The sequence below is a fragment of the Trypanosoma brucei genome, chromosome 11 (assembly GCF_000210295.1).
Source record: "Trypanosoma brucei gambiense DAL972 chromosome 11, complete sequence".
Taxonomy (NCBI): Eukaryota; Euglenozoa; class Kinetoplastea; order Trypanosomatida; family Trypanosomatidae; genus Trypanosoma; species Trypanosoma brucei.
In genome coordinates this window covers 4,359,652-4,382,323 of record NC_026744.1, presented here as the reverse complement: position 1 = coordinate 4,382,323, position 22,672 = coordinate 4,359,652, and the positions used below count along the sequence as shown (strand labels likewise).

Below are 22,672 nucleotides of genomic sequence, written 5' to 3'. Positions count from 1 at the left end.
TTTTGGACTCAATAAATGACTTGCCGGCCCACTTCCGTCCCCGAGCCTTCAGTGATGAGGAAATGGAAGTTGTAATGATGGGTGGTGCCACACCATATGTTCCCAAGTCTCTTGCGAGGAAGGCGAAGTAAGTCTTTGGATTGGGGCATCGTTTTGACGTTTTATTTAACTGTTTGTATTTTTTTTCTTTTCTTTTCTTTCCATCTTTTATCTTACCTTTTCTGTCCTCTTTTTTTTTTTAAAAAATAAAAATGTTAATTCATTTGGGGGTTGAGTAAAAAGGTGTGCGTGGATACTAAAGCACGAATCTCATGTAGCGGATGCGATGCCAATGGGAAAACTTTTGACGGAGGGATGTGGGAACGCAGCATGAGATTTAAAAGTCTAAATTAAATATATCTTTCTTTTATTGTGCGGTCGTACATGTTTTTTTTTGTGTATGTATGCGTGCGCTACGAAGTGTTGTACGAAAGAAAAGGAGGAGGAGGGGGGAGCCAAATAAGAAGGAATGAAAAGGAAAGAAGCGATGGGTGTACACATCGATTTTTCCATAATTGAAAAAAAAACGTAAAAAAAAAGAAGAGATGGCGCCAGAGGGAAAACCAATTTTTTGAAATGACGGGGGCGCATGATATTGAGGGAAGCCAGTCGGCCTCGTATTTGTCTCGTGATTCCCCTTTTCCTCTGATTCTCTCCTCGTATTTGTCACCTTTTTTTTAAAAAAAAATTTTACCCTTTTTGTTATTATTGTCATAATTGTTTTGAGTAAACCGTTTATCGTTTCGCGTATTACCTCCCCCCATGCTGATCGATATTATTGTTATTATTATTGTTGTTGTTGTTATAATTATTTCTGTTTCACTGCTTGTATCGTCTCCGTGCGGATCCACGGCGGTCTTCTCCCTTCGCATTACGCAGGAAAGTGTGATGGAGCTAAAATGATAAGTGGCTGCTCATTCCCTGATTATTTGCCCTCATTTTTCTGCTTATTCCTTCTCATCCCTATGTGATGAAGTACTTAATTATTTATATATGTGCAAATGCATATCTGCTTGTATGTGCTTATGAAGGGAAAGGAGGAGGAGGAATGGCGAGGCGAGGCGGGGGGGGGGGAAGTGTTGTGGGTGCTGACGGAAGGGTTGCCGTTTCAGATAATGAACCTGCGGTAATAAAGAGGGGAAAGATTTTGTAAGAGTGCGGGGAGGTGTACGTAATCGTTCCACCTCCTTCCCCGTACGTGCGGAGCTGAATAAATCCGCTTATGAGCATTATTGTGGATAGTATGCGGAGAAGGAAGAGAGAGTTAAAGGAAATGGGGGTATTGTATTTCAATATCCACTTTCTCTTTTTTCTAATCTGCTAACACAGTGATCATTATTTTTGTTCATTATCTTTTTTTGTTTTACGTTTAATAGCAAAGTTAGTATACCGGTGCTACGAATGAGCTCTCAGCACCGCGACCCATGTGATGACAATTCCACAAAGGCACGGGTAAGGTTGCATACGTCTTCAGTAAGGAGAACGCAGGCTCCTCAAACTGCTACGGAGGCTAACAGTCACGCCGGGCGGGACAGCGGCGGAGCGAGAGCCACACCAATTGTGACACGAGGTTTGTACAGCTTACTTGAAGACGAGATTCATAGCAACAAAACGCCACGTAAGGTTGCAGCGGCGCGCAAGGCTGGACCCGGCTCTCGTCCACAGTTTCTCTTCTGTTACTTGTGTGGGCAACAGTTTAGCCGTGTGAGCCTTCCCATCCATCAACCACAGTGTTACGTGAAGAAACTCATTGAATGGGAGCGCATGGATCCTTTAAAGCGTGGGCCTCGGCCCATGAGTCCGAAAAGCCATGAAGAAAACCTAAAGGCTATGCCTGCTGTGGAGCAATCCATCGGTAAGGGAGCTGACAAAGGTACGGAACTCGCAGGCCGTGAGCTAGATCGATTCAATGAGCTGCAGATTGAACATTTCAACAAGAACATGCTACTGAAATGCGAAACATGTGGCCGCACGTTCCTGCCTGACCGCTTGGAGGTCCATCAGCGCAGCTGCAAGCCGGGGAGCGCGAGTGCGTCGAGACCTGTTGGCCGAGCAGTTGCAAAGTCGGCTACACCAAACAAGACTCGCCGCCTTGCTGCCGAGCCAGCAACTGCAAGACGGAAAGAAAAGCTGATCCCGAAAGCGTTCCCGCAAGACAAGGAAGAAGAAATCGATGCCGTTGCAGATGTGGGTGACGAGGTAAAGGAAGGTGAGCCCGGATTGTTGGACCCCACAACACTCAGTCAAACACCGCGTCCATCTGGTGACCCTGACAATGCACCGAATGGGGAGGAGCAACAGCCATCCACAGAGGAAAAGAGTGGCTTGGAGGCTGTCAGTGTTGCCCGTCATCGAGTTGAGATAAAGGCTTCCCATTCTAGTCCCCAAGTTGGAAGTCTAGTCGATTACCTCGATCAAGATATAGAAAGATTGAAGATATGTGATGATGTGGGTGCTGTAACCCCAAGAGCTCGTTCACCTCCACGTGACGAAACAAGTAGGGCGCGGTACTCTCTGAAGAGTAGCTTGGGGTCGACGGTATCAAAGAATGACAGAACTTCTGTAAGTCTCCGACGGAGTGAAGTCCCTGCAAGCAGTGAAGTCGCTGGTAATACGTCGGTTTCGGTGGACTCAAGGGGTGGTGATGACGAAGTTTCACCAGCGGCACCAGCGAAGAAAATACAATTAAATAATGTTTCCCACTTCAAGAATGTTCAGTCTCGGCTAAATCTGGGTGCCAAGAAGGAGGAGTTGCCACGATGCCGATTCTGCAACCGTACTTTCAATGCAGATCGACTTCAGAAGCACGAAAGTGTGTGTCTTGAACGTCACAAAGCTCCACCGAAGAGCGCAAGACCTTCCGCGACACCAAATGCTGCGGGGAAGGTGGTCAAAAAGGAGGTAAAACCGCTGACGGCGCGTGGCGTTGCCGCTAAACCAGTACTTCACGAACAAGCCGTGATGGCGCCCTCAAACCCCCCGCGCAAATCCGAACCAGCTTTAGATGCAGCTGGAAGGTCCTCATTGGAGACACCGCTGGCACCGAGCGCGACATCAGCGCGGCTCCCCACAGATAAGAGACTATCCGTATCAAGTTTAACACACCCTACTACTGCTGAAGGAGCTCATGATGTTGGATCCACCGAGGGTGCCCCTAGGATCCGTTACTGTTTTGAATGTGGTTTGAAGCTACCGTTCGAGTCCCAGCGGTTTTGTTCGGGGTGCGGAACGAAGCTCGTAGTGGACGCGTAACGGCGTCCATGCTCCCAAGTGTTTATACTAAACGTATTTGATTTTATGTTTTGCCTTGTTAACGAACGGAGCAAAGAGAATTTATGCAGGGTTGCACGTGTGTGTATGTATTTCTGTGTTACACCGCGCCTAAATGGTAACAGGATTGCATAGAAAATATTTCCGTCTACTCGCCCCTCTCTCTCTCTCTCTCTTGCTCCTTCATTAACACATTTATATATCTATATATTACAATATCTCTCTTTCTGCACACGTTGAATGGGCATATCGTGGATGCGACACCACCGCACCGGGCCGCACAATCGTTGCCGAAAGGGTGGTGAGGTTTTTTTTTTTCCGGCCCGTGGGTAGCGCTAGACATTTCCTCAGATGTTCAGATATAATTGTAAACATAAGACCATTGTGCGCTGCTTCTCCGGCGGATTTATGTTTCGTCTTTGTGCTGTTATTGCTCTCTGTTGTTTCACCATATTTCACCCTTCTTTTTTTTCCTTTTTTTCCTTTTCCTTTTAAATATCTCTTTGCATTTGTTTTTTTTTTCCCTTCTGGACGGGAAAGTATTTTCTTCTACCCCAATCCCCACCTGTTGCAACCTCGAGGCACTAGTCGTGTTACATGTCACTTCCACCCGCCACCGGTGCTGTGGAACTTGCCTCGTTTCAACAACACGTCCACCAGTTCCTTGTGCAAAATAAGCGATTGGATGGTCGGCCGTTGGATGCCCTTCGTGAGCCACATATTCTCCGCGACTCAAAAGGTGGTGATGGCCTCCTTGCCTCTACGCTTTATACTGACAACACCGGTACGTGCCTGAACTGTACTGTCAGCGGCGTTTTTGGACCACCTCCATCTGATCAGCCGGATGAGGGCCGCCTTACTGTTGATGTGGCCGCCCCATTCTTTCAGAGTCACAGCACGGACCAAGTCGCCGCCGCTTTGCGTGAAGTGGCCCGGTTTGTACGCTCCACCATCATCTCCTGCATGGATCTCACAGAGTTGAACATTATTAATGGCGAAGCCTGCTGGGTGCTGCAGGTAGAGTTGGTCATCCTTAACGCTGATGGCGGCCTTCGGGCAGCAGCACTGCACGCTGTCGTTGCCGCCATTCACAACATGCTGCTTCCGCGCTCACGCCTCCCTAGTGGTGATGAGGTAGAGAGTCGACGCTTGCGGTTTCACACCATTCCAGTAGCAGTGACAATTGGCGTGTATAAGTTAGGTGCGTCGGGGGTGCGGTTCCTAATGGATACAAATGCAGCGGAAGAAAGTGTGGTGGATGGGCTGCTTACGGTAGTGCTTAGTGATGAGAATGGAATTATAACATTTGTACAGAGTGGGAGTTATTCAATCTCTTCGTTACTCCTTACGGGTGCGGTAAACGAGTTCGCTTTGCGAAGTGCTGCGCTACGTGCAGCAATCCTTAAGCCGTCTGTCGCTGCGGCAAAAATTAACGGCTCAAAGAATAGTGTGACGGACCCACATCCCCTAAAGGAAGGATAATAGAGGAGGAAACGGGGGCGGTGCTACTGGAGAATTAGAAGTGAGTGAGGTATCTGTGCTGGCAGGGCGCAGTGTGTTGTTCGGAGTATCACTTTCTTTGTGGCTCTCAACTCTGGGCCGTTTATCCTTCAAGTGTTTCGAGTCATGTTTTTTTTTTTTCATATGTGTTATGTCTGTGCGATTTCAAAGGATTCATATTGAACATCGACCTTCTCTCACCTCTCTCAATTGTTGTGACTCTAAACACCTGTGCAAGGGCAATTTCGTTGCGGTTGGGGTACAAATACCGCAAAGGGGACTGTGGTTGCTCCAGCCCAATCAAAAAAAAAAAAAGAGAAGAAAAGAGAAAGGCAGTGGAACGTGACCAGGCGGAGGAGACGTTCCTTTGAAAACAAGGGAAAAAACTTGTGGGGGAGGGGAACAGTAGGCATGAGCACATCGGCGGGGACTCGGGACCTGCAAACTTATCATTTGGCTCGTTTACTGCATTTGGTGCCGCACCTACACCGTGTGTATGCGGAAAATTGTTTTCTTGTGCCACTCTTCTTTTCATCAGTGAGTCCAGCCACCAAACAGCACGCGAAACTTATTTTGCTCTGCCTCAGTCGCCGGTTTGGTTCCCCCGTGGCGGGAAGCATCTGCTCTAACATTTTTTCGTTCCTATCCTTCCCCGAGTTGGTCGTGGCGCCACCCGTCAGCAATGTGGGGATCGAACGGGATCTGCCAGTTAATGATAACGTCAACGATAGTGGCCGTGGCAGCGGTGCCCCTGACGCGTCTAGCAGCGAAGAAACGAAGCCAATTAGCGGTCGTAAGCGGGAGCGCGAGGAAAGTGAGTTAGAAACTAGGGTGCGTACAAGTGAAGACGCATCAGAAAGTGGTGTGGTGAAGGCGGTTGACTCTGTGGGAATGGTCGACAGTGCTGGGAAGGATATGCACACACAAGCCGACTCGAGGATAGAGCCGTCGTTGACCTCTGCGGCGCCGACGACTTCCGGGGGCCAGGCAGAGAGGTCAGAGGAGTTGGACCGGCTTTTTCTCGTGCGGCCACCAGTGGTGACTACACCTGCGGCTTTAACCCAGTTGTACGTTCGTATGACTTCTGAATACCAGTTAAATGAGGAAACAATGAACACGTACTTTGGGCGCTACGGTCAAGTTTCATGTGTGTTGGTGCGTGAACAGCAGGTTGGGGATGATAGACGATCCGGCGGTGTGAGCCACGTTCAGGACTTTATTGTGACTGTTGATTCAATGAATAACGCCCTTCAGGCTGTTTGTTATGCCTACTATAGAGAGCTTACCTTCATTGCATTACATGAGCCGGAGTATAATGTGTACACGCGTGCAGATGTGGATCGTGTATTGGAGGAGGTGGGCGTGGAGGTTGTCGAGGACCCGTCTAAGGGCGCAGATGCCGCCGAGGGTGGGGATGGAGGATTCTCTCATCATCAGTCTTTTATCCCTGATGTGGTAGTAGATGGACTGCCGTATTGGTTGACGGTCGATCAGCTGCGAGCTTGCTTTTCAGAGTATGGCACTGTTGTAGATGTGCGCATTTCAATTGATGACCGAAGTGGATCTTTCACTGGTGCGGCACTACTTGGCATGTCGTCTGTTGAGGAAGCGATAGCGGCATCGGAGGGTCTCAATGGCGCCACATTGAAGGGTCACACCCTGGTGAGCGGTGTTCTTGACGCGCGTCTCAACATCGTTTCACTGAGGCATGGAATGGTGGTTCGCCGAGCGGACGAAATGTTGCCCGAGGATTACGATCTATCCGAAAATGGGAGGAGGTGGGTGTAGTCTTCTATTTGTTATTGCATCCCAACTGAAGCGGTGGGAAGAAGACTATGCTGTCGGTAAATTATTGTAAAAGCCGTGTTTTCTTCCTTTTGGGGGAGAATGTGCACGTAATATCAAGGGACGGACCCAGAGGTGCTAGCACGATTTGCGGCTCTCTGTGCACAGGTGGCAAGGCCTGAGTATGCACACGTAGCCGCCCGAATTCGTACATGTGATCGCGGTAACTTTTTGGGCGATGCTGTGCGCTGCCAAATTTCGTCGTTACTCCTGCCATCTTTGTGTTTCGTCTCTTGTTTTTCGTTGTCAAGAAAGTCGGGGGGGGGCCTCACTGGCGCACTTAGTGTGTGATTATTGGAATATTATGCTCAACCCGGGTGATCATCCGGAACAGCTTTCGGCGGTTGCGGCGTTTGCAGTGTGTGACAATGCATCCGCCACTCAACCCGCATTGAGAGTCAGAAGAGACCCCACGTTTTCCCCACCTGTGTCAGCACAACAGTGGGTGGATGTGGCCATGTCGTGTTTGCAGCGCAACAATGTGCCGTTGGAGCGGCTGATGAGTATGATGGAGGATACGTCTCGCGCTTTGGTCGATGACGAAGAAGAAGGGAGCGGTTCTTCGCCACCAATGCCAACTGCCCACCATTCACAACATTCCACCACGGACCAAACGCAGCAGGATGATGACGACAGTTATTGTGTCGCAGGGATCAACGCTGAATGTGAAGGGGGTTTAGCGCCGTCCACCACCTTCCCCACAGTTGTTGGCTCGCGGCGGTGGCTCGCAGCACGGTTTCTTTTGTTAGGCTCGCGTCTTGGGGTGCAGGGTGGGACGGAAGTGTCACTCCGGGAAGCCGTACGGTTGGCGGAGAGGGCAGTGTCGGCGCATTGCTGTCCGCTAACGATTTTACAGTTGTGTACGGCCTGCTATTGCCTGGGGCGTGAGGTTCAGGAGAGTGGTGGCCGCAGCACATTGGAGGGAAGGGTGCGAAAGCTTCTCGAATATTCCTCCGGGCTCGTAATGGCAAGGAACATGTCAAACCCTATGGACGCTATATTGCTTGCCAAACAGGCATGGCTGAGTGCACTCATCGGTGAGGAACAGAGGGCAATGGAGATAGTAAAGTTCCTTCTCAAGCGATGTCAAGCTGAAGCTGAAGTCCTCGTGTTGTTGGCCTTGTTACACTCTGCTTCTGGAGAGTATGAAGAAGCTTCGAAGGTGGCGGGTCACGCTGGCCAGATGTATCCCCTTAATGTTTTGTGTGGGGTCGTCTTCACTGCATTACAAAATGTGGTGGACGATGCTGATCATCGTAAGCAGAAGTGTGTTGAGAACCTTCTTGCAGTGTTAGTGGGACGTGTGGAGGCTGCCTCGAAGGAAGCACCTCAGGAGGTGTCCAGCACGTCCGGCCACGCCGTCTTCCCCGTTGACGATTCTGCCATGAAACTTTTCTCTCTCGACGACGTGTGGAGTAGTGGTGGGAAACACAAAAGATTGATTGCTGGCCACTGGGCCTTATTAGCGCATGTCGCGCTGCTGGTTGGCTGCGGTTCCATCGCTCAGCTCGCCGCAGATGCAGGACTAGAGTACATAAGTGGTGTACAGGGTGAGCAGAAACAAGCCTATTGTGACTTGTTATGCTCCGCAGCGCGTGTCAAGATTGATTTGATTGAAGGATCTTTCGACTACTTCTTGAGGCAACGTCGCTTTGCGCAAAATTGGGGAGCTGCCGCTCAGCTTCGGGGGGTTAAGGATGACCGGTACATGCGTGAGCAGCGGAAGCTTCTGAGCCATGATGAGGTACTATCCTTACAGACAATGCTTGGAAAAGCTCTGCAAGTGGGTAGCCACTGTGCTGAGGCATATTTGCTTCTTGGCCGCCTTGATTTGCTAGTGGCACTGGGGCCGGGAAATGTGTCAAGTACCCGTGAAACTCATTTGGTCAGTGCGGCGCATTACTTTCAGTTGGCGATCGACTGCAGCCCACGGCTCACTGCTGCCCATGAAGGCATGGGTCGTGTTCGGGAGGAACAAGGTGCCATTGAGTTGAGCTTGGACTCTTTCGCCTCAGCCGCCCAGTTTGCATTCGGTGAGCCAATCATTCCTTACGAGAGGTTCTTGTACGTGGTGCTGTGAGCGGTAATGTGTGCTGCTACGCTGGGCGGTAGGTAAGCTCATGGTGGTTTTGTCATCATTAATTTGCAAACTTTTTCCATTTGTTTAAGTGTGTATGCGTACGTGTTTAGGGGCACGATTGGCACGCTGCGTGCGCATTGTCGTTTCGCCAGTCAACCACGATGAGGAATGCATAATACTTTTCCTTACTCTTCCCAGCGTCTGCATTTTATAGCCATCCTTAGCACCTTTATTAGAAGTAGTAGTGTATCGACGAGGGTAACGCTAAAAAAAAAAAAAAAGAAACCGCAAAAGGAATTCACCGCCAAATCGCTACCATTTGGAGGTGCTACACTCCATTAGTACAGTGTATCTACTCTACTCCATATCGAACAAACAGTTGTGGGTGACTGATGCCCGCCCTTACTATCGCCTGCTCCGGAGCAACTTACTATGGTTCATCTGTACTTGACATAATGAGGCACCGCTGCAAGGAAACCCAACCTCGCAATGAGGCTGTTGAGAGCAGTGAGGAGGAAGTGGGGGATGAGGTTGAAGAAGTTGTTGAGGACAACGCCGGCAATGATGAGAATGCGGCGGAAGCCGATGAGGAGTAAGTATATCGTTGAATGTTTTGAAGCATGTAGAGGACCTTGGTATCTTTTGTTGATCATATATATATTTTTGTTTTTTTTCGTCTCATTTCACCCGTTGGTACTTTCTATCGTAAGCTTCCCCTCCCCACGATGAGCACACCGTAGTAATCATTCCCTCCATACTTATCTTCAAAAGAGGCTATGCTAACCTTTTTATTCGCTTGTTTACCCTCTCCTGTTTTTCCATGGTTTCGTTCCCCCCTCTCTGTTCTGCGTGCGTAACTTTGTTATATCGTGGGAACACCCATCGCAAAGCATGACACCGATTTTTCAGGGGAGAGTGCCATGAGATGCTGTGTCCGAGCCTTGTGGAGGAGTGAGAAGCGTCTTCCGCGCCGGTTCCGCGAGGTACCGGAGGAATTTACAGATTTTCGAAGTTCTGACTGCAGACCGCTGGTGTTCACCCCCAGAAGACCCGAGCCGCTGCGTGATGTGTCGCTGTCAGACGTAAAGATCGACGAGTCGGCGCTTCAGTCGACGCCTTTGCAGGAACTTTGGCAACGGCCCGTCGCAATACTCGACCCCAAACGGATGGGCCTCCCCCCGTACCTCGTCGAATACCTCCACCGCCGTTTTGAGCAACTGCGGGAGGGTGAGTCTCCCTCGGAAGTGCACAAGTGCGGCTTTGAAGGCCTTACGGTCGTGCAGGCGCGTGCCTTGCAGCACTTCTACGCGCGCCAAGACGTGGCCCTCTGCGCCCCGACGGGGACTGGAAAGACGTTCGCTCTGTGTCTGGCTCTTATAGCAAGACTGATGCGTGACGGTCCGATGAAGCTTTTTTCTGTCCTTTTCCTTGCTCAGAACGACAACCTCTGCATGCAGATAGCCCGGTGGATGCGGGAAATGTGGTGGTACAAGGATGATGATCGGCTCGTGTTTACCGCAACCAGCGACGTACCTCCAGGCGTAGTGTACAGACGGCTCACACGGGAGTTGATTCGTGACGGGGCTGGGAACGTAGTGAAGGCGGTGGACCGGCGGCCTTATGTGTGCGTCGCAACCCCGGAGGTGTTTTGGAATTTTTTTCGGCGGCACAAGGATGCTCTCGAGAAGCGCGATGCTTCACGGGGCCGAAAACGCCGTTCCTTCAACCGCACGCCTGTGCTTCCTAGCCTCGATCTCATCGTAGTGGATGAGGTGGATGATGTGCTGCCCTCCACATCCCCGAATGCTGCAGGTAATTTACTTATGAAAGAGCTTTACCGTTTTACCAAGTACCAGGCGCCGGTGCAGTTGGTATTCACGAGTGCCACTTTGGCTGGCTCCACAGTCAACCATGTGCGCCGGTTCTTGAAAAAGAACATATTGGAGTCGAGGACGTCCCGCATTTTCGAAAGTGAGATCCAGAGTTTTTCACAAAAAGTGGCAACAACGGGGAACACATCGAAGGTGAGTGTTCCAGCCAACATTCAGCACCTCTTTTACACGGCAGACACATTAGCGGAACAACGGGAGTGTGTTGCAGTAGCCATGAAGCAGTCAAACTCGACCTGTTGCCACAGTTACGACGAGGGGAAGATTTTAGTGATATTACCGGAGTCGGCGAGCCGAGAGCTCTTCGTTCGGGAGGTGCTGAAACCTGCTTTTGCAGGGGATGCTGTCGAGCCTGAGATAACTCGAGATGATGTGCCCTCCTGTAGTCCGCTGCGCTGCAGCGGGCAAGTGAATGACACTGAATCTTCCACTCGTGGCAAAACATTGGCACCGCGTGGCAGGAAAATTATTATTTCCGGTTCATCTTCCGTACGTGGCCTCGATATTTCTGGGTTAACTCATGTACTTATGCTGGCGACACCTCGGTCGTCAGCGGAGTACGCGCATTGGTGCGGTCGAGTTGGTCGTTTTGGTGAACATGGAGTCTCAGTTGTTATCTTGAGTCGTTTTGCAGTGCGTGAGGTTAGCGCGTTTTGTGAGGTCCTGAATATCCCATTCAAGGTACAGAGACGTTACGCTGCAGTTGATGTCGATGCGGAGCGACGTTCCTTTGGATCGTAGTTGCTGTGGCTGCGCCGCATGTAGCTTTTATTTTGGGGAGGAGATTTGTTAGTGTTATATATATATATATATATATATATATATATTGCTACACTGCGCCTTTCCTTCCTGGGCGACTGTACGGGCACGCCATTACTGCAATATATATTTTATGTGCTCGAGACGCTTCTGGCCCGTATTCTTTAACCATTTCTTGCGTGGCACATATTTTGCTAATCATTTTCATTCCATATGGTCCTCTTGTAGTGGCGCTTGTAGTTTATACATTTTTACATATATACAGATATTTTTGTAACGACCTTCACACTGGAGGCGAGTTGAGGAAGGCAGCGTGGCGGAAAAGAACTACGGAGGAGAGCCACGTTGGAGGGAGCGGTATCGTGGGTTGCTGTGGGGGAGGCTGGTGTGGAATATCATACAAGAAATAAATAAAGAAGTGCAGAAGGAAACTGAAGAGAGGGAGAGAGAGAGAAAGTGGTGGGAGGGATCCAACGATCCCGTCAGCTCTAGATGTTTCCCTTGAGGGGTGTGAGTAGTTCCCAGTTCAGCTCGCAGGCCAACTCGTATTCATTGTTTCATTACGTTCTCCTCGTGCTTCTCACTGTGCAGAATGCAACGATTGTGATACTTATGAGCTACACGCAACAAAGACAATCCAGCAAAGATCCCTCCAACCGCTTCAACACCTCTCATGTTGTGATGATGACTGAGATGGTAAAGTTTCTAATGTCTCTCGCATGGTGCGCGTGGGACGTTTTTTCCACAATCGCCCCCCGCGGTTCTCGCGTACTTGACGACTCCGGGACCAATGCATCGGAAACTCCGCTGGGCCATCGTGGATCCGATGTAATGAGAGATGTGAAAACCTTGAAGCAGGATCAAAAACTATTGTGTTATGAGGACAGTCATGAAGATAATAGTAATGGAGCCAAGCTCGCAACTGACATGGAGTCGGCCCCCGCGGATCTCTCCTCTGACGCCCAGTCGATAGAAGTGGAGATAAATCGAGAGAGCTTCTGTGGCTTATTTCTTTTGCAGCTTCTCCACCGAAGTGCGGTGCCAACTGCCGTTCCCGCCATCATTTACGCATTCCAGAACTATGTTATGTTTGTGGCATTGGCGAATATGGAGCCCACACTCTTTCAGGTAACCTACCAGACAAAAATACTCGGTACGGCTCTGCTCCTGTGGATATTTCTCGGTCGTACGTTTTCTTCACAGCAGTGGATGGCCCTCTTTTTGTTGATGGCAGGTGTGGTGTTAGCCCAGCTCGGCAGCAAGCATAGTAATCGGAAACCTGAAGAGAAGACGAATTCTGTGGAAATCAGCGGTAGTTACGTAGTGGGTGTGGTGGCAACAACGATGGCGGTTTTATGTTCCAGTGCAGGTGCTGTCATGTCGGAATGGCTCTTCAAATCTAAGGACGCTTCGCTCAGTTCTCATACCTCCACGAAAAACGTTCACCTTTCCGCGTACTCCGTTGTTTGTTATATTGTCGCACAGCTTCTCGCAGGCTCTGGCTCCAATACTCAAGGTCAAGCCCAAGTTAATGCGACGCCCGACGATGTCAATGCTGGCACTTCTTTTTTCCAAGAGTACTTCCGTGGCTTCGACTCCCTCGTGTGGTTAATGATTTTTGTTCAGGCAGTGGGCGGATTGTTAGTGGCGTTGGTAATTAAGCATACGGACAATATCATGAAAGCCTTTGCAGCGGGGTGTTCTATTGTGTTAAGTGGAATATTATCGTTGTTGATATACTCTTTTGTTCCTGGCATACTATTTGTTATCGGAAGCATGCTTTGCATTGTGGCGCTGATAATTTATAGTCGCGGTTGAGAAGCATTGTGAAAAGGGAGGGCGAGGGGGAGAGAGGTCTGTTGAATGTTCTTTTTTTGTTTTTGTTTTCTCCTTTGGGACTGAAGTGGTGGATGTGTTCCGTTATTTTGGGATGGTGAAAGGACGAATGAAGAAACCCCCATCACGGCGTCTATTAGTAATGCACCGTGTGGAAGTGAAGGGGGGGAGGGGTGCTTGAGGAGAAAAGATGATGTGGAATATTCATAAACTAAAATAATGGTTGTGGAAAGACACGGCAGTGTTCCCAGTGGGGATTCTGCATGTCAGTTTCCCACTTCTCCGATCCCTCTTTAGTGTATTTCTTTTTTTGCGTAACACTCATATGCGTTTCAAAACCCTTCCTCCAGGTGTTGGCGCATTCGGTATTATTAAGAGGAAGGGGTCCGAGGTAATACAAATTGGCACATCGCAAGTGCAACCGGGGGAAGGGAAGAACACAGCGCCATATGACAAGAGAGAAAGAGAGGGAGAGAGGCGATGCGTAAAGAATAAAAAGAATTGGAATCGTAGCCGTGTCGATTATTCATGAGGACTTGCAGCACCGGTTGGTAAATATTAGTTTTCATAAGTGAAAGTGGACCATGACTTGACCGGAGAGGGATGTAAGTTGTACGAATGTGTGTGTGTTAGTTTTGTGGAAGTGTAGGTTTTTTTTTCTTTTCAACCTGCTGTTGTTGCTCTTATTCCATTCTACCACTTTTTTGTTGTTGATGTTGTTGAGTTAACTGTTAGCTCACTTTTCATTAGTTTCAGTGCTTATGTTTTATCTTTTGTCTCCTCCACATATTTATTGATGTGGGCGGCAGCGGCTAACGACGGTAACAACACCAATCGTCATGCTTTGTTGCCAAAAGGGAGAAGATTTAACTGCAAGGAGTGAACTTGTTTGTGGGTAAAAGAATGGAAAAAATGGAGAGAAGCGGCATTTGCTTGTGGTGAGCCTTTCACATCCTCTTTCCCATTTCCATCTTCCCTTTACTGTTGTATTATTTCCATATTGACATCTTTCACACTAATTCAGGCTTAATGTGAAATGTGGTCAAGATTGTTAAGAATGAGGTGTCGCAGTTTCGTTGTTTTTTTTTTTTGATTTCGTGATTTCATGCTTTTGCACTCCCACTTCCGTGGATGGAGGGGAATGGATAAACATTTGTAGCAATAGTACAAATGACAGAGGAGCGCTGCGTTGAGGGAAAATGAGTCGAGGGCCATGCAGTTGTTTCTAAGTTGGTTGTCCGCATTGTTTCCTTTTGCCGTGAAGTGAACGTATGCTCCCTTTCCCCCTATTGGTTGCGTGTGTGTCTGATGTTGTGCTCGAATGTGTCGAATGAAATCAAAGGAGAAAGAGAAGAAAAGAAAGGGGAAATTAAAAAAAAAAAAGAAACGTGCATAATTGGGGTAATGCCCGCTCTGTTGTACTGTCAGTGTCTGCGGGTGCTGCGGTGAGCTTTACTGTTTATGGGCTGTTTGTCCTCTTTCCTTTCTTTTTCTTCACTTCTGCGGGGGCGTTCGTACTCATTATTTCGTTGGGACCCATCATAATCACAACTGTCTTTGCTGCAATTATTATCGTTGTCATCATTAGCATTCGGCTTCTGTTCTTAGAGGGCTGCCCTGCGCTCTACGTATCGCTGCCTCGTCGCCACTCGCCACTCTTCTTTTGTGTTTTATTCTCTCGCCACTTCCACTCGACCGTTCTATGTGAAGAAAGATTTCAACAAGCGACCAGGAAGGAAGAAGGGATATTTCTATAAATAAATAGTTAATTGTTATAATAAAAAATACGGAAGAAAGGGGGCCAAAAAGGAGATGGAGGGAGAGGGGGGGGACCAGGGTTCTTGTGTGATGAATTGTTTTTCTTACTTTTTTTTTCTTTTTGACTGCAATTCTCTCCTTACTCATTGTTATAACTACTGCCAGTATCACTATCAAGGAAAAGGAAGAAAAACCTATTGGAGGCGACGTAGGCGAAAAGAGTACTAAGGAAAGAAGGAAGTGACGGTAGAGAGAGAGTGTGTGTGTGTGTTCGAAGCCGTGGAATCAAAAGAGTGACAGCAAGAGTGCAAAAGAAAGAGGGAACACGCGAGCAGAGAATGAGTGAAGCGAAGGACTCTTTGGGCTCGCCACAGGAGCAGCAGGCGGGGTTAGACATTCTTTCCCCTGTGCTGCCTAACACGGATCGACCTGAAAGTTGTTTCACCAAGGTACTTCCTGGGAGCGGGAGCAACAGTAGGTGCAGTAGCAGCAAACCGCAGAAGGAACCACTCGAGGCGCCAACAGAATTAGTGGCCCCTGACAAGGGTACTGATGGGGATAATATCGATGCCAATGAGTCGGGTCAGCACGACCGCCGCTTCCACGTGCTGAGTGCTGACAAGAACAAAGCGCTGTGTATCCCGTCCGAATTCATCGAGACTACTTCTGGGTCGAAAAACTATTTGTCACGAAACAGAGGTACAAAGGAGCCGAGTTACGCACTATACCTTTGCAAATCCTTTTCCACCAATGCCTCGTGTGCCCACGGGGACCGTTGTGACTTCATCCACAGTCGGCACACCTTTGCAGAACCACGTGACGGTGACTTGCCTGTGACTGTCAATCTGGTTCACTGGTCCACACCTGTTGCCTTATTGGAAGAAGCACCATACGAGCGACATGAACCAGGCTCAGTTTTTTACATCAACGCGGGTCACTCTTTGCGAGGCGGAGCAGCGAACCCGGTGCAAGTGCCTTCAGAGCAAGTCTACCGTACGAAGGGCAGCGAGGAGGCTCAACACAGTGACTCCACGAAATATCTCCGGTTTTGCAGCATTACGAACGCGAAAGGTGTGGGCGTGGAAGTTTGTGTAACTTTATTCACCGTGTTCATTTGAACACGCGTTCCCCCCAAATGCCGTCTCAAGGCCACTCGATGCGGTCGCAGCGGCAGCAATACAACTCGGCCTACAGGGGTGGTTACGGAGGCGGTGGAGGCCAAGGCCACCTTCACCCACAACAGCTTCAGCAGATGCATCGTTCCCACCCCCATCCCCACGGCGGCCTAAGTGGGCATTCCCAACACATGGGCGGGCACCCGTACCAGAGCCGCGGTGGCTATCGGCAACAGCATCAACAGGCGGGATCTCCGCATGGCGGTTCCAGTGGTTATATGACCAACAACCTGCCGCTGCACCAGCAACATGCAGCGGGACCTGTTTCCTTCGGTAGTTGTGGCCCAATGCAACAAGGTAGAGGTCCACTCGTAGTGCCACCGGGCCCGTCTTACAAACATCACCACAACTCATTTCAGCAGCAACAACAACAACAGCAAACGCATCATCATCACCACCACCACCACCATCATCCGCCCCACTTACAACAACAACAATCTCGTGTGTTGAATGCGTCTCAGGGGTATTCGTTTGAGCCCGTCTACACCTCGCGACCGACTTCATATACGAACAACTCTCCGGTGGAGATGCCGGCGATGCCATTAAGCCCTTCTTCTCCATACTTTACGCAGCGGCAGCAGCACCCGGAGGCTTCACAGCTCCCGGGACCTGAGGTGTCGCGGCAGCCTGTTAACCAACGCAGTTCCGCCTCCGACTACGTTATCTCGCCGCTGTTGCTTACATATGTGTAAAAGTCAACTGAAAGCAGGTGATGGTAAGTGGAAGAATGTGTGTGTGTGTGTTGGGGGGGGGAAATGCATGACGTGAAAAGGAACGATCAGAAGAAAAGAAACTAGCGGTTAGCGAAGAAAACGGTTGAAGTATTTGGAGCAGTCGTAGGATTGAAAGAGAGAGATCGAGAGAGAAAAAGAGAGAGAGAGAGCAAAGCGTGGAAACAGCGAAGAGAAGAAGTAAAGTGATGTCGATGTAGCGCTTTAGGTGGAGCAAATCATGTGTCCGTGTGTGTGTGTGTGTTTGTTTGTTTGTTTGTTTATGTGTATGTGTTGTGTATGTGTATGTATGGGTCATAAATTGAAGCATGAAGACGAAAGGAAAAAGTAATCACGAAAAAAAGGGAAAAGAAAAGATGACTGAGCCCATACATTCCCGTCGAATGGGAGAGAAGAATCGAACTCATGCACACACGCACACATACACACATCAAAAAGAAAGACTCGATATAAGTGAAATGATCAAAACGAAAGAGGCTGCGACACACCATACGAAGTAAAATACTGATGACCAATACAAAATGGTGAGACCGCATGTTTCCAACGAGCTGTGGAAGCGAGGGAAGAAATAGGGGAAGGACAAACCCAAAAACCTAATATTTGAAATAGACTAACAGAAGAGGGGGAGGAGGAAAAAGAAAAAAGGGAGAAGAAAGGAAAGGAAAGGAAAGGAAGGAAAAACAAGGGGGAAATGAATGAATGAACACATATATGAACATAGACACAAATGCACAGACACACCTATATTTATATATATATTTTGTAGGTATAAATAAATAAATATAAATATGAAAATATAAATAAATAAATAAATAAATATATATATATTATGAGAAACACATTGGAAAAGTGTGTTGTTGTTCTTTTTTTTCCCTTTTTCCTCTGGTTCTTCCTTGTTCCTTTTCCCTTTTCCTTTTTTTTCTTTTGTGTGCACGTGGTCGTGGCTAGTGGTCATGTGCATTTGTGGAGGGAGTTATAAAAGTATGTATGTTGTACTTTTTTTTTCATTGTGCGTATCTTTTACTATTTTATTATTTTATTTTGTTTTTGTTTTCTCTTTCCTTTTTTTTCTTTCGTTTTTCCGTTCCCGTATTTGTTTTGTCACTTGTGGAAGTTCAGACATTTTAGTGTCTCTTTCCTTCCTTCCTTTGCTTTTTTTTTGTTCGTTTTTGTGTGTTTGCGTGCGTTTGTGCTTATGTTTATACATATATGTGTGTGGCTTCCTTCTCACTTCCCTCCGTGTTGTTATTTATTGTTATTGTTGTTGGAGTACTCGCCGAATTTTTGGAACCCAGCAACAACAAAAAAAAAAAGGACAGTAACGCTCAAACAAAAATAAAAAAATAAAATAACAAAAGAAAAATAAAATAATAAAAAGGTAACAGAAGAAAAAGGAAAAAAAAGAAGAAAAAGGAAAAAAAAGAAGAAGAAAAGACAAAAAAAGAGGAAGGGGAAAAAATGAAAATGAATGATTATAATAATGATAATGATAATAGAACAACACCAACAACGCCAGCCACAGAGAAAAAAGTTTGATCCAACTTTCCCTCTGAAAAAAAAAAACAAAGCAAAGAAAAAGAAAGAAAAAATTATATTTAAAAAAAAAGGAGTTTCAAAAAGAAGGAAAGGAGAGTAAAGTAAAGAAAGAGAAAGAAACGGAGAGGGGAGAGGGGGGAGGGGAAGAGGGAAAGCAAAAAAAATTAAAAAAAAGAATAACAAAATATCAGACCTAACCAATAGTGAAATAAAATAACTGAATGAGCTAATGACAATGTGATAATAATGGCATTGACAATTACAGGGCGTGACAGGGGAGGGGAGAGGAGAGGGTGAAAGAAGGAAAAGAGGAGAGGAGATAAGAGAAAAAAAAAAAGAAGAAGGAAAGGAAAGGAAAAAAGAAAAAAATACAAGGAAATTTCCCCTTGTCTTTGGGTTGTGGGTGGATGGGGTGATTAAACAAAAAAAAAGAAAAAAAATAATAATATGAGGCGGGTGGAGGGCTCCTGTGCGCGTGATTTAAATGAATGGGCGCGCGCGTACCTGTCTGTTCCTTTCCCTTTCCCTTTACACTTTGCCCTATTCGAAAAACTCGCGTGCCAGCCCATTTCTGTTTTCCTTTAGTTCCTCCCTCATTTTTTGTACTATTTTTCTTTCGCTTGATATATTTTGCACCAACATGTTGAATACATTAGCGCATGCGTGCACCTCTCTTTTGTGACCGAATGAAGGATTAAATATGAATGAATGGATAAGCAAATAAAATGAATACATAAATAGGCTCCTGTGTTTGTGTTTGCTGTTTTCATTTCCCCCCTTTCCCCTCTTTATTTTCTCCTTCTCCTCATATCCCTCTAAAACTTGCCCCACGCAACCCCGGCACTAATTGCTTTGCCATATCATTATCATTATCATCATTCAATTTGCTTCGCGGGAGATATCCCCCCCCGTCCCCACCTCCTGAGTACAAAGAATAAGGTAAAAAAAACAAGGTTAAAGAATCAAAACAATCTAAAAAAAATTCAGTAAAGACACGAAGATGAAAAAGAAGAATACCTCCTTCCTTTTTTTTTTGATTATGTTTGGCGTTTTTATTTGTTTGTTTTTCTTCCTCCTCCTTTTCTCTTCCTTTTCATGTTATGGTCCCTTCATACATTTACGTATGAATTCTTCCATTACCATCATTATTGTTATTATATTGCGTGTGTGATTGTGATTGTGTTTGTGTTTGTGTATTTCCCGCCTTTTAGCTAATAATGACACATCTATACATATGGTGCATATGTATTATATGTATTTACTTATATTTACTTATATTTACTTATATTTGCCCCCTATTAAACCATATTTAATTATATTTAAGGTTCTGACACTCTGGTTGTAAGTGTGTGTGTGTGTGTGTGTTTTGTTTTTTTTTTTTACCTCCTTTCTTTTCCCCTTTCTCTACTGGGTTTCAGTATACTTTCCTGTGGATTTCGTTCTCAATGTTTTTGGATATTTCAGGTCCCCTCATTACGCCATAATTAATTAAAAATTATATGTAAAAACTATATTATTTATATATATAATCTTGATATTTATCTTTTGCGTTGTGGTGGAGATTTATATTTATAAATTTATACTTAATTACATATTTGTGTGCCTGACTTGTTTTTTCTTTCTTTCTTTGCCTTCTGACTTTCTCTGTTAGCGCTCTTTTGTTTTGTTTTAAAGGCTGTTTCGTGTGGGAGTCCGAGGAAGCAATGGTTTTTCTTTTATATAAATAAATACGAATCAAGAGGAAGAAATAAATGAAACAGCGACAATAAAGTTCAAAAAGAAACAAAAGGCGAGTGGGAGGGAGAGAGAGAGAGAGAAGGGATGAGTTTCCGTGATTTTGTTTTTTTTTTTGTTGTTGTGGCATTGTGATGATATAAATGATGATAATGGTGATCATTATTATTTACTTGTCATTGTTGTTGTCGTCGTCAAATCTGTCATTTACTTTTCTTTTCATCAATTGTTTTTTTTTATTGTTATCAGTTCTGATGGCCACTTCTTCCCTTTACGCTTTTAGGCATATGTGTGGGTTGGTGTTTTTTTTTTTCTTGTCCTGATATTTGTCTCCTGCGGCTCGGTTCACTCTTTTCCTTTTTTTTTCGTTTTTGAGTTTCCGCCACCACCACCACCACCACCGCCACGTCTTTTTTGTGGGTGTTTTTTTTTGTTTTCGCGTTCCCCACAACTTTGTTCCGTTCGGGATCAATTTGACGTTTTGATTGGTGATTGACCGTCGTTTTTTTTTTCTTTCGTTTTTATGTTCTTTCTATTATGTTATATACATATGTATCTTTATATATATTTATATATTATCTGTATGCTCCCTATTCTTCGTACTTTGGCGGAGTGTTGATGTGTCTTCTGATTTCCTTTTCCCCCTCTCTTTCTTTTTTCTTTTCTTTTTTTTTATGTTTGCTTGTTTGGTTTTCTTTCCGTAACTACATTTCATGTTTCACTGCGTTTTTCCTTCTTGTTTTATTGTTATAATTATATATATTTATATATGTATATATATTTATTTATATTGTATATATATATATATATAATTTATATAATATTATTATTATTATTTCTATTTGCTCAATGTTTTGTTTTATTTTGTTTTTGGGTCTCTCTTCTTCCCTTATTGTTATTATTATTATTATCATCATCACTTGTAACCTTTCCTCTAACTCTTTTGTTTGTTTGTTTGGTTTGTTGTGCGGTTGCTTATACGCATTACATCCACTTTTGTGTAAGCAGCAGAAAACAAACTTGAGAGAAAAGAAAAGAAGAAAGAAAAAACGAGGCACAAGTGAGAAGAGAAGAAAAAAATAAAGGAGGTGAGAAGCCTGAGGAATGAGGCGGTATGGCTCCAATACTAAATACCATCCGCTTTCTTGCTGTGTTTGATATATATATATATATATATATATATTTCCATAAGTAAATATATCTATATATTACTACTATTACTATTGCGTAAATGTGTTCTGTCATATATGTAGATATATATAATATACGTATTTAATGATATGAGTGATTGAACAAATGAGTGAATTTGTGTGTGGCACCAGCAGCGGGTGCTGCTGCTGCTGCTGCGCTTTTCCTTTGTCCATTTTTCATATTTTTCCCCTCTTCGTTTGCTTCAACAAATTGTTGTGGCGTCAATTTTTTTGTTTTTTTTTCCTAGTTTAATTTAATTTTATTTACCTTTTTTTTCTTGTTTTGTTTTCATTCGTTTTTTGTTTGAATATGTGAATGGCATATATATATATATATATATATAGTGTGTGTGTGTGTGCGTGCGTGTGAGTGAGTGAGTGAGCTTCTTTTTGTTTTTTGTTTTTTTTTCTTTGGGGAGGGAGGGAATGATTCAACAGCGAAGTGTGTGTTTGTGCGTTGATCGGATCATTTGGAGGAAGGGGAAAAAAAAACTTTTTTTTTGCTTTTTTTTTTTTTAAGAAAAAAAAAAGAAAGGGAGATGGGAGAGAAAATAACAACAGCAACAAAATCAAAAAAAAGCAAAAAAAAAAAAAGAAACTGAAAATAGTTGTGATGCTGGAAGAACAACAAGAGAGAAGGAGAGAGGAAGAGATGGAGAGAGATAACGTAAAGAGTGAAATGAAATGATGTAGCGAACAAAATGGAAGAAAGAAAAATAAGATGGGAAATATAAAAAAAAAGGAAAAGAAGGGGGAGAATAAATAAATAAATAAAATAAAATAATGATAATGATACTGAAAAAGACAAAATAAAGGGGATATTGAGTGAGCACATAAATATTTATATATTTGGTTATATATTTAGTTTTATATGTTTATTCATGTTTGTTTGTGTGTGTGCCTAGTCCCCCAATCTTACTTTACCTTTCTTTTCTTTTTTTTTTCAAAAAATATTTCATCATATTTTTCCATCAGTGTGTCTGTTCGTTTGCTTCCGCTTTGTTGCTCCTCTTTTACGTTCTTCTCCGTTGTTATCATTTTATTCATTTATTTTATTTATTATTAGTATTATTGTAAAGGAGATAATAATAATAATAAAAGAAGAATATAAAAGCTTTTTTGTTTTGTTTTATTTATTTCCTCTAACTCTGCTTCTCTTTTCCCCTTCCCGTCTACGCTTTTTGTTTCCAGTAACTTTCGACCTTTCCGTCCACTGAACCGTTTTTGTTTTTTTTTTATTGTTGCACTTTAACACGCCGAGCGCTTCATCATTATCTTTATCTTTTACTGTATTGTTTTGTTTCTGTTTTTGTTTTTTCTTTTTCATCCC

At 45.2% G+C, this 22,672-nt stretch overlaps 10 protein-coding genes across 10 annotated transcripts; 7 read left to right on the top strand and 3 right to left on the bottom strand.

The window, feature by feature from the left end:
* Positions 1-406: 406 nt before the first annotated feature.
* TbgDal_XI18720 (hypothetical protein, unlikely) lies at positions 407-754 on the bottom strand (the record flags this gene model as incomplete). The annotated part of the gene is made up of 1 exon (XM_011782713.1): positions 407-754. One exon carries the CDS (start codon positions 752-754, stop codon positions 407-409), a length of 348 nt encoding a protein of 115 aa, XP_011781015.1.
* Positions 755-1,440: 686 nt separating this feature from the next.
* TbgDal_XI18710 (hypothetical protein, conserved) lies at positions 1,441-3,291 on the top strand (the record flags this gene model as incomplete). Its single annotated transcript, XM_011782712.1, has 1 exon — positions 1,441-3,291. One exon carries the CDS (start codon positions 1,441-1,443, stop codon positions 3,289-3,291), a length of 1,851 nt encoding a protein of 616 aa, XP_011781014.1.
* A 615-nt stretch (positions 3,292-3,906) lies between these two features.
* On the top strand, positions 3,907-4,791 carry TbgDal_XI18700 (exosome-associated protein 2, putative; the record flags this gene model as incomplete). Its single annotated transcript, XM_011782711.1, has 1 exon — positions 3,907-4,791. The coding sequence occupies one exon, from the start codon at positions 3,907-3,909 to the stop codon at positions 4,789-4,791; it is 885 nt and encodes a 294-aa protein (XP_011781013.1).
* A 429-nt stretch (positions 4,792-5,220) lies between these two features.
* TbgDal_XI18690 (RBP37) lies at positions 5,221-6,597 on the top strand (the record flags this gene model as incomplete). Its single annotated transcript, XM_011782710.1, has 1 exon — positions 5,221-6,597. The coding sequence occupies one exon, from the start codon at positions 5,221-5,223 to the stop codon at positions 6,595-6,597; it is 1,377 nt and encodes a 458-aa protein (XP_011781012.1).
* Positions 6,598-6,832: 235 nt separating this feature from the next.
* On the top strand, positions 6,833-8,734 carry TbgDal_XI18680 (hypothetical protein, conserved; the record flags this gene model as incomplete). Its single annotated transcript, XM_011782709.1, has 1 exon — positions 6,833-8,734. The coding sequence occupies one exon, from the start codon at positions 6,833-6,835 to the stop codon at positions 8,732-8,734; it is 1,902 nt and encodes a 633-aa protein (XP_011781011.1).
* Positions 8,735-9,654: 920 nt separating this feature from the next.
* TbgDal_XI18670 (ATP-dependent DEAD/H RNA helicase, putative) lies at positions 9,655-11,364 on the top strand (the record flags this gene model as incomplete). The annotated part of the gene is made up of 1 exon (XM_011782708.1): positions 9,655-11,364. One exon carries the CDS (start codon positions 9,655-9,657, stop codon positions 11,362-11,364), a length of 1,710 nt encoding a protein of 569 aa, XP_011781010.1.
* A 510-nt stretch (positions 11,365-11,874) lies between these two features.
* TbgDal_XI18660 (CMP-sialic acid transporter, putative) lies at positions 11,875-13,200 on the top strand (the record flags this gene model as incomplete). The annotated part of the gene is made up of 1 exon (XM_011782707.1): positions 11,875-13,200. The coding sequence occupies one exon, from the start codon at positions 11,875-11,877 to the stop codon at positions 13,198-13,200; it is 1,326 nt and encodes a 441-aa protein (XP_011781009.1).
* A 1,602-nt stretch (positions 13,201-14,802) lies between these two features.
* On the bottom strand, positions 14,803-15,123 carry TbgDal_XI18650 (hypothetical protein, unlikely; the record flags this gene model as incomplete). Its single annotated transcript, XM_011782706.1, has 1 exon — positions 14,803-15,123. The coding sequence occupies one exon, from the start codon at positions 15,121-15,123 to the stop codon at positions 14,803-14,805; it is 321 nt and encodes a 106-aa protein (XP_011781008.1).
* A 2,712-nt stretch (positions 15,124-17,835) lies between these two features.
* TbgDal_XI18630 (hypothetical protein, unlikely) lies at positions 17,836-18,204 on the top strand (the record flags this gene model as incomplete). Its single annotated transcript, XM_011782705.1, has 1 exon — positions 17,836-18,204. The coding sequence occupies one exon, from the start codon at positions 17,836-17,838 to the stop codon at positions 18,202-18,204; it is 369 nt and encodes a 122-aa protein (XP_011781007.1).
* Positions 18,205-19,931: 1,727 nt separating this feature from the next.
* Positions 19,932-20,315, bottom strand: TbgDal_XI18620 (hypothetical protein, unlikely; the record flags this gene model as incomplete). Its single annotated transcript, XM_011782704.1, has 1 exon — positions 19,932-20,315. The coding sequence occupies one exon, from the start codon at positions 20,313-20,315 to the stop codon at positions 19,932-19,934; it is 384 nt and encodes a 127-aa protein (XP_011781006.1).
* Positions 20,316-22,672: the final 2,357 nt, after the last annotated feature.